This window comes from Rutilus rutilus (assembly GCF_951802725.1).
Source record: "Rutilus rutilus genome assembly, chromosome: 15".
Classification (NCBI taxonomy): domain Eukaryota; kingdom Metazoa; phylum Chordata; class Actinopteri; order Cypriniformes; family Leuciscidae; genus Rutilus; species Rutilus rutilus.
The window spans coordinates 35,549,813-35,560,941 of NC_140220.1; the positions used below are offsets into that span (position 1 = coordinate 35,549,813).

Genomic DNA, 11,129 nt, shown 5'->3' on the forward strand with positions numbered 1-11,129 from the left:
TTTAAACTCTTTTTGAAAGTTGTGAAAACACTATTGTGGAGTTTTTCTTTTGCTATTTGAGCAAATGGGACACAAAAAATATATTTAATGTTTTCTCTCATTCATCGCTGTAGAAGTTTACCCAACAATGACGACTTCCGCTTCCGAGAAACCCGGAAATGTTAAAATGTTCTATTTTATTTATCTTCGCTTCATGAAGCTTTACTTAAATGTTCTAATAATAATAATAATAATAATAATAATATCGGTAATAATAATAATAAGTAAAAATATTACAATATTAATGTGCCGTGAAAAATCTAAAACTACTAGGGGAACTTATATTTTCTCTTTTTAAATTCTCTTTTATAATAATAATACAAATATCTTCATTTTTAATCAGCTTAATATTAGTTTTTATCAAACCAAATCGCGTTTGACCCTCTGAGGCCGCCATACTAGGCGGACACAGGCGGAGGTGGCGGGATACATTCTGCTACATGTGAAGCACGCTAAACTAAACAACAACACGGCACCAGTGAGACCCAATGGACTCCATCAACGCCAAATACATCTCTCAGAAGATCAGCAAGACGCGCTGGCGGCCCGTTTCCGCGGCCTCGCTGCAGCAGCCGGAGCTTTTCGCCACGGGGTCCTGGGACAACGAGGCGAGACCCAGCGCTAGTTCAGATGAGTTTCGCCACATATCTCACACACACACTGATGTTTCGGTGTTAATCGGCATTCGTTGTGTGTGTTCAGAATAACAAAGTGTCGATCTGGTCGGTGGGCGATCATGGAGTGTCAAACATGGATGGAGAGTTTGATGAAGAGCCTCAGTTACTGTGTGACTCCCAGCATGACGGAGACGTGCTGGACCTGCAGGTGAGGGTCAACACACACTACAACACACACTACACACTACAACAAATCTCCACTTCAGCAGCACCTATATACACCAAACTCTCCAGTCTTGTACCTAGTTATATTATGAAGACATTTACAGAGGGATTTGTAAATATATTATTCCTAGCCTGATAACATTTTATTCCAAAAAACATGGCGAAAATCATTTTTTTAAGGCTATTGACAGTATATTCAGATTTACAGGATAACAAAAGTAGATATCCATAAATCCCTCTGTCATTTTTTCCCCATCTAATATGTGAACACAATGAAAACATTTGTTAACCTGGCTTTATCCAATACTCAGATTATTATTTATTTTTTTATATATGCACATTAGCGCATATTTAATTAGATATTGCCTAATTTGCATATTTAAACATTAAATGACAGAAAACTTGTAATAAATTTTTTTCTCATCTTAATGTAGGTAATCAACTGGGAAAGTTTCATAGTGATATCTGCTAGTTACATTTTTTACCCTATTCACCTGTAGTGTCTCGCCTTAATTTACTTAAAATGTTAAATTGAATTCACAGACTGAAAAACCTTTTGTAAGTGAGAGAACCTGTCCTGCACTAAACTTTTTCAAAGGCATTTTGTTTTCATAGACCGGTATTGTGATATTTTACATTGTCTAGCAATATATCGATTATGGCAGAATTGCTGAAACGTGATGTTATCGGTATCGTGAGCCGTGTATCGTATCGCGAGGTTCACTGTGATTCCCACCCCGACTCAACACTACATATCACGTTCTGATTAGAAACCAGTTTGCCGGTGTTCAGACATTAGCACAGGGCCGTTGGGAAGCAGCTGCCTATCAGCGGGTACCAAACTGAGTCGAAACAGTGTTGGCTATTGGACCCGCAGTCTGCCTGTGCCGACTGACTCCTGACCCGCACCGCAAATGACAACGTAAAATATTATTGCACCGTTACATCAAATATTAGCGGCCCGGTATGTGATGCAGTGAGAAAAGAGAATGAGATCTTTTAGTTTGAGATGAATTAAACCGTCATTTGCATAATCTGTGCAGTTTCTAGATCAAGACAGGCTCGTTTCTGCATCATCAAGTGGGGCTGTGACGATTTTCAAGCTTCAGTCTGACTGTCAGGTATTTGCTACATTTGTTTGTTTCGAATGATATTTGCATCATCTGACCAGTGTGAAACCAGTGTGTCGTGATGTTCAGGCTCTGTCGACGGCTCACGTGTGGGAGAGAGCTCATCAATACTCCTGTGATGATGCGCCCTGCACCTCAGTCGTGTGCAGAAGTCCTGAAATAGTGTCAGTGGGTGAAGACGGGCGAGTTGTTCTTTACAAGGCAGATCAGACCGAAGTCGTGCGTGTTATTGGTGAGTGTTTTGTGGCTTTCTTTTGTGGCACAGACAATCGAGGTGCACGATTCTGGATAAACTGAGAATCTCCCACGATTCTGAACAGACAACTAAACAAAATAACATGGAATTTGCTAGAGGTTCTGACAAAATGTTAATTGCTGCACTGCAGTATATTTAAAATGTTTAATTAATCTGAATGAATCATAGTTTCTTCTGTTGAACACAAAAGAAGATATTTTAAAGAATATCGTAACCAGATGTATCGTAAGAATGTTGGTAACCAGACCATTGACTTCCATAGTATTATTTTTTTTCCTGTCAATGTATCATTTAATTACGTTTGACCTTCAGTGCATATGTGTTTTGAATCGTGCAGTTAGGACTAATAGCACCGTGTTATTGTCTTTCAACAGAAAATGCAGATAGCAGTACGATTCATGCCGTGACGTTTCTGAGGACGACTGAAGTTCTCACTGTGAACTCCATCGGCCAGCTGAAGATGTGGGACTTCAGACAGCAGAGCGACAGTCCTGCACAAATTCTCTCTCTGTATGCTTCACTCTCACGAGATTAAGGAAACATAATCAAATTATTCTTCGAATAAAAACTGCATTCTTTTGAATTTCGGGAAAACACATCCGTGCACATCAAAATCAAAGTAGAAAAAGAAATATTATTTTGCATGAAGAAATCGCTTATTTTTAGGACCAGTGAGTCATTTTCATTCATTTCCATGTTTTCATTTGCGCAATGTAAAAAAAAAAAATTACTGCATTACATTTAACAATTAATTGTAAATGAACATTTATACTTTTATTACTTTTTAAGATAAGAAATTGCTTATTTGCCAGCATTTCGAGTCAGTCATATCAATATCAATAAGTGGCCCAATGTATCTAAATTCACTCTAGAAGATCTGAAAGTTAGAGCATAAGTTGGTCTCTTTTCTGTTATCTTATTCTGTTTTCGTATATGTTCTGTTCATGCAGCACCGGGGACAGAGTGCCCTTGCACTGTGTGGATAAACACCCTAACCAGCAGCACATAGTGGCCACAGGAGGGCAGGACGGGATGCTGTGTATCTGGGACGTGAGACAGGGCAATACGCCCTTCTCTCTCATCGAGGCCCATTCAGCAGAAAGTCAGTACCCGTTGAATTAAACAACATATGCTTGAGTTCTGTAAACACACATACGTCTAGACGTTCAGAAGAATGCTCTTGAACCTAATGTCGACATGAAATGAAAATTCACCCTATTTTCTGAATGCATGTTATATATCTTCTTTGTGAACAGTGCATGTGTTTTCAATTGTCAGCTCTGTTTCTCTGTTAATCATTGCGACAGGATGGAAATAAATAATTAACGTTAGCCAATCACGGAGTTGATCTTAGCCAATGCTCATACTTAACGATTTTTTGTGCTGTTATTTTCCAAAATGTATTTCATGTTCTGGACAATGATGTCATAAAGAGTAGGCGTGTAAAAATATATCGCAATACAAAAATGCAACAAAAGATGAGTTTTAGTGTCAGTATTACATTAAACTATATAATGTTGAATATAATGTATAATAATGCAATGGGGGAATATGGGTCCTGACAAGGCCAAATGTGTTATGTTACCTGTAAAAATTGCTACACTTGTCACTACATTATTTTAATTATATCTAGTCAGTGACAGAGTTCAAGCATATTCGTCTAAAATAATTCAGTATTTTCAGCTTCAGAATCATGAATATTGTTATTCCTGGTGTCTCTATTGTCCTGTGCTTTGGGTTTCCAGCACCAAGTCCAAGCCTGTTCATTTACACACACAATGTAAAATCAAATTTAGCATTTTAATCAACAGTACATTTTTTGTTAACTTTTTATCATATGTCTTGGAGTATCACAATAATATCGTATCGTGAGTTCAGTCTCGTGATATGTATCGAATCGTGACATCAGGGTATCGTTACACCCCTAATAAAGAGATAGAGATATACAATAATATTAAACAGATATTACACAAAATATTACTGTAGGAATGACCTTATTCATGAATTCAGTTTGGTCTTAGCCAGTTTAAAAATGAAAATTTGCAAGGAATTGGTATCATTAATTAGGAAAAAAGAAAATGGACTGTGTCATGTCATCTTGTCCTTCAAATGTAAAGATGTCGTGGAAAATCCCAAAGAATACTTTACTCCTCTAGGGTCTGTGTATAATGTGTGACACGAATTTCGTTATCACCGTATTACCCGCATACTGTAGACGCACAGCACGATTTTTCAAACCGCACGTACACTGTACGCACATGCGCATTGATTTCTTTTTGCACTAATTAGAAAAAACTGAATAAATGGAAAAGACAGAAACGCATGCGAGCTAAAACAGCGATGAATGGCTATGAGGATGAGAGATTGTGCGAGGAGGTCAGAAAGAATCTGCATTTACTCAACCCTAAGGCCCAATCCCAATTCTATTTTATACCCCTTCACCTACCCCTAACCCTTCGCCTACCCCTAACCCTTGCCCCTTGAAACAGAGTGCCAAGGCGTAGGGGTGAAAATATTCCCCTAAGAAATGGGACACCACTACTACACCGTTTCATTATACGTCGTCGCTATATACAGCGCCTACGTCACAGGAAATGCGCCAATGTTTATCACAAACTTCCAAGATGTCGTCAGCTGTAGTCTTGCTTGAGTTACAGCTATTTTTTGCATTTTTCTTCTGAAGTTCGCAGAAAACAACGGAGATGACGATATCTTCGACGCCTAATGCTGCCGCGTTCACACCAAACGTGAATAGAGCGTCTGGCGCGAGTGATTTCAATGTTAAGACGCGTTTAAACGCGTCTGGAGGTCTTGCGGCGCGAATGAGACGTTTAGCGCGGCGCGGTGGACGCAAATTCGCCTCATTCGCGCGTCCACTTCGCTTCAAACTGCTTTTTACACGCGTCATATTGTTAACGAACTTTAGCGTTTTTTTGCAACCGTTTCTTTGAAGAACATGACCGTAAATATGAACACAAGATTGAATGTGACAAAGAAAATGATTATTGGCAGTCATGTTGCCTCTGTAGCCGGTGTATGCAGGTACATTTTTCATACCCCTTCGTTTGAAGTGTGGTCCCGAAAAATCTTCGTTTCAAGGGCTATCTGGCCCTTCCCCTTACCCCTACCCCTCCAACCAAAAGAGAATTGAGACAACCCTACCCCTTCACGGGAACGCGCAAAACAGAGGGGTAGGGCCAAGGGGTAGGGGCAAGGGGTGAATTGGGATTGAGCCTAAAAGATTATAAAGATGTGTGGTGAGAGATTGCCTAGGCACTGCTAGTGCAAGAAGTTGTCATAATGCGCATGTGTCGTCTGCTTGTGTGTATACTTTGTAGAAGTGTGTAAAAGTATACTTTGGGCTTAAATGTTAGAAACCTGATAACACTGGCAGTGATTCTGATCTGTTTTCTACAGTGTGGGAAGTACATTTCCATCCATCAAACCCCAATCACTTGTTTACATGCTCAGAGGATGGGTCTCTGCTACACTGGGAGACGACTTCGGGATCAGACATGAGCACACTCCTACAGAGTAAGCCAACACTCCTTCACATCTATTATAATAATGAGAATTCTATGTCTATCTCTGTCTAATTTTTAGCTTAAATATTAGGTAACACTTTACAATAAGGTTCATTAAGTTAACATTAGGTAACTAACTTAGTTAACGTGAACTAAGCATGAACACTTCTACAGCATTAAATTAATCTTAATTAATATTATTCAAATCAAAGATTGTATTGGTTAACATTAGTTAATGCACCGACTACTTGGCGTTCGCATCAGACAAGATGAGAAACGATGACATCAGAAAGGCCCTCAATCAGATAAAAACGATTGTGCGAAAAGTACATGAAAGACGACACCAGTGGCTTGGTCATGTACTTCGTATGGATAAAAACAGGATTGCCAACATCGCATCGCACGGAAGAGTCAAAGGCACCACAAAAAGAGGACGTCCAAGAACAACGTGGATGTCATCAGTCCTGGCGAGATACGACGTTGGACAACAAGTTCTAATGAGAATTGCGCAAGATAGAGACAGATGGCGTTTAGCCTCGACTCATCCGAGAGCCAATGTTGAAGTGTAATAAACTGCAAGATTAATAATAATGATTAGAAATTCATTCAATATTCAGGGATTGACCTGATAGGTACTGTAGAACCTACTGTACTAGTTTTGTTTATTGTATTTTGTATCTTCATATAATTTTCTGTTTCCTGGTTTGTTTCAGGGGGCTGGAACAGCAGGGTCATCTCGCATAGTGCCGTTCCTCAAGCGGGGGAGAATGACTCAGTGGTCAGCGCCTGGCTTGCTGGGGACTCCAGCAAAAATAGACTGGAGGCGACTCATATGCTGCCCAGCCAGACACTGTCTGTCAACAGTCTTGATGTGCTTGAGCAGTGTTTAGTATGTGGGACTGATGGGGAGGCTGTGTACATCCACAGACAAGTTCCTGTTTGATCACTCGCCTAAAATGAGAATGCTTGGAATATTTCTATATATTACATTTCTTTGTTCAATTGATTAAAACTAAACAAGAATTAAGTCATTAAAATTGCATTGTGTACAGTCTTTGTTTCATAAGAGTTATGTTGAATTACTCTTACGTTTTGGATACAGTGATAGGGACATAATAAATGTTTACCATATTTCTTGCAAAGTTACTTAATCTTGAAGTAGTTTATTAAAAGCCAATTTTGTACTTTGATGTTGAAATTATTGCATTAGCTTTTTGCAGAGCTACGATAGTAAGTGTTATCGTATGGCGTAGCCTTATGTGCACCTTTTCGAAAATGTAATAATGCATTGCATTTTTGCAGATCACAACAGCTATTTTGTAATGAGTAACCTTCCCCTGAGATGCTGATAAATGTACAGTGAGGAAAATAAGTATTTGAACACCCTGCTATTTTGCAAGTTCTCCCACTTGGAAATCATGGAGGGGTCTGAAATTGTCATCGTAGGTGCATGTCCACTGTGAGAAACATAATCTAAAAAAAAAAAAAATCCAGAAATCACAATATATGATTTTTTAACTATTTGTATGATACAGCTGCAAATAAGTATTTGAACACCTGTCTATCAGCTAGAATTCTGACCCTCAAAGACCTGTTAGTCTGCCTTTAAAATGTCCACCTCCACTCCATTTATTATCCTAAATTAGATGCACCTGTTTGAGGTCGTTAGCTGCATAAAGACACCTGTCCACCCCATACAATCAGTAAGAATCCAACTACTAACATGGCCAAGACCAAAGAGCTGTCCAAAGACACTAGAGACAAAATTGTACACCTCCACAAGGCTGGAAAGGGCTACGGGGAAATTGCCAAGCAGCTTGGTGAAAAAAGGTCCACTGTTGGAGCAATCATTAGGAAATGGAAGAAGCTAAACATGACTGTCAATCTCCCTCGGACTGGGGCTCCATGCAAGATCTCACCTCGTGGGGTCTCAATGATCCTAAGAAAGGTGAGAAATCAGCCCAGAACTACATGGGAGGAGCTGGTCAATGACCTGAAAAGAGCTGGGACCACCGTTTCCAAGGTTACTGTTGGTAATACACTAAGACGTCATGGTTTGAAATCATGCATGGCACGGAAGGTTCCCCTGCTTAAACCAGCACATGTCAAGGCCCGTCTTAAGTTTGCCAATGACCATTTGGATGATCCAGAGGAGTCATGGGAGAAAGTCATGTGGTCAGATGAGACCAAAATATAACTTTTTGGTCATAATTCCACTAAACGTGTTTGGAGGAAGAAGAATGATGAGTACCATCCCAAGAACACCATCCCTACTGTGAAGCATGGGGGTGGTAGCATCATGCTTTGGGGGGGTTTTTCTGCACATGGGACAGGGCGACTGCACTGTATTAAGGAGAGGATGACCGGGGCCATGTATTGCGAGATTTTGGGGAACAACCTCCTTCCCTCAGTTAGAGCATTGAAGATGGGTCGAGGCTGGGTCTTCCAACATGACAATGACCCGAAGCACACAGCCAGGATAACCAAGGAGTGGCTCTGTAAGAAGCATATCAAGGTTCTGGCGTGGCCTAGCCAGTCTCCAGACCTAAACCCAATAGAGAATCTTTGGAGGGAGCTCAAACTCCGTGTTTCTCAGCGACAGCCCAGAAACCTGACTGATCTAGAGAAGATCTGTGTGGAGGAGTGGGCCAAAATCCCTCCTGCAGTGTGTGCAAACCTGGTGAAAAACTACAGGAAACGTTTGACCTCTGTAATTGCAAACAAAGGCTACTGTGCCAAATATTAACATTGATTTTCTCAGGTGTTCAAATACTTATTTGCAGCTGTATCATACAAATAAATAGTTAAAAAATTATACATTGTGATTTCTGGATTTTTTTTTTTAGATTATGTCTCTCACAGTGGACATGCACCTACGATGACAATTTCAGACCCCTCCATGATTTCTAAGTGGGAGAACTTGCAAAATAGCAGGGTGTTCAAATACTTATTTTCCTAACTGTATATATGCGGTTGATTTTCATCAATTAAGAATGAATATAATAAAGCTTTATTGCTTAAAGCTTCTAATGAAAGAAGTGAGGCTGATTAGTCAGGATAGAGATCATCATAATAAATATATCTGAATATATAAATACATGAATATATTTATACATATAATACCAGTAGTAGTCATAATATGAGATGGATTTAAAGTCCATTAAATGTCCAGTTGCAACAAAAGTAGCTGTCGGTTTGTTAGCATTGTTGCAGCTTCTCCAATAATGAAAGTAATCAGACATATACCCCTGCTTACACTTTGCTTCTGTAGTGAACACCGCACTGCGCCTGTGCTGCAGTCTGGGCCATCGCTAGTTTCCCCACAGGATTAAACCATGGGGCACTTTGAGAGCAAAATTAATGTTCCAACCCTATTTCAGTGCCAAATTGAACAGAGTAAGGAAAAAAGGTTTTCCATTGACTTGGACTTTAAAATGGACTCAAAACGTCTTTTTAGTTGTGACTAATGAATGCAATGATAATAATAATAATTTAATATCTCAAACCCCTCTGGTCATAGTTAATAATATTTTCAATAAATTACAATATGCTTCTACAATTGCCACTAGCAATACTAAATACAAAAATAAAATATTAATAACCAACTTGTAAGCAATAGGTCTCAGAAGCATTAGGCGAAGATGGAGAGGTAGGCAGAGATTCTTTCACAGCTCTACACAGCAGTCTTTTATCATCTGTTTTCACGAGCAGCAGCCAATATGGACAATTTTTATTTAAATTACCAGGCTATTATTATGGTTAGAGTTATACTTAATTATAATAACAGTATAGCAAAATTGCTGCCGTATTTCTAACAATGATGGGCTTAAGTATTAGTTCCAGTGAGTATTAGTTATTTATTTAATGACACTTTTTCTCTATATAAAAGTTTTGTTTTTCATGTTTCTAAGAGGACCGATGTTCCGGAAGTGACATCTACATATAAATACTGGATTTACTCTCAAAATTGCAATGATTGATAGTGATACCAATAGCCATGGACAATACAAAAAAATGATGTGTCAAAATAGATGTGCATTAAGCAATGTAAATGCAGACTAATATATTAATAGAAAAATATGAAAATAAAATTATCAAAATATTTTTTTAAATGCTGTTGCAATTATTTGTAAAGTAAAATCTTGTAAATCTCTCACTGTACAATGCTATACTTGTTATGGTGGTGCCTAGGAGCTGTTGCACACATTACTTCTACACTTTACTAGAGCACCCTCAGTGATTTGATTCTGAAACCAGACCTGGGGCCCGTTCTTCATACGTCGCTAACTCACTTAGCTGGATTTGATTGTTGGCGATTTGGCATGATCTTGAATTGTTTGGTTCTTCGACGCTCATCCTGGACTTGCTGTCATAGCAACAGGTGCGCAAGCTTAAACCTGCTCGTGAGCAGGCTTATTTCATGTTAACAGGATTAGACTGCGGCTTCATAAGCGGAGCTGATACGGGAAGTCCAGCGCAGCGCGATAGTGCACTTTCTGAGATATATATATTTTTTTTCCGTGACTCGTGAGATTGACGTTTACATTATTAATTTGTTGGAAACGCACATTTATTTTCGACTCGTCGGAGTCGGGCTTTAACTACAGCACAAACTGTTTGCATTGCCCTAAGATTATTTGCGAGTGGCTCTTTCCTTTACACTATTGGAGATGCGGAGAACTTGATGGAAAGTGCTGTCTGTCGTGTCATTCGGAGTTTACCTGGCGCTTTTAGGTTTAAAAAACAGTTTTAGGTTTTTTTTTGTGGCATTTCCAAGCCACTTAAGACCCAATGTTGTAAAGAACGCGCTAACCGATTGCGCCACAGAGACCGACGGCGAGCCAGCCACTGGGTCAGGTTATAAAAAAGCACAATTGGACGTTTACGGCAAAGATGAACTGGTTTTCCTCTAGCGCTAGTTTGCATTTGGAAAGCGTGACCCCGTTGGGAGGAGAGATAACTAATAGAAACGCCCAACGTGGGGCTCGAACCCACGACCCTGAGATTAAGAGTCTCATGCTCTACCGACTGAGCTAGCCGGGCGGGTGCATGGCTTTGCTTCGGGCTGGTCGCAGATTTTATCAGCCTCACATTTCGCGAATCGATTGGCCTCATGTCTGAGAGCATTCGGTCACAGTCGGAAGTTGGAAATGGGCTTTTAAAAGGAGTTTTGAGCAGGACCTCTCTGGAACACCCCTTGGAACAAAACATGATCATTCCGTCCACACACCACAGATGCTCGATGGCGATTTAAAAGGAGTTTTGAACAGGACCTCTTTGGAACACAGGCCTCCTCCACCACTTGGAACAAAACATGAACATTCCGTCCACACACCAC

At 39.8% G+C, this 11,129-nt stretch overlaps 1 protein-coding gene across 1 annotated transcript; it reads left to right on the forward strand.

Annotated features, from left to right (window-relative positions):
• The first annotated feature begins 425 nt into the window (after positions 1-425).
• On the forward strand, positions 426-7,255 carry nup43 (nucleoporin 43). The gene is made up of 8 exons (XM_084433174.1): positions 426-647; positions 742-864; positions 1,925-2,002; positions 2,081-2,243; positions 2,642-2,777; positions 3,218-3,369; positions 5,685-5,801; positions 6,505-7,255. Exons 1-8 carry the CDS (start codon positions 528-530, stop codon positions 6,732-6,734), a joined length of 1,119 nt encoding a protein of 372 aa, XP_084289300.1. The 5' UTR covers positions 426-527; the 3' UTR covers positions 6,735-7,255.
• Positions 7,256-11,129: the final 3,874 nt, after the last annotated feature.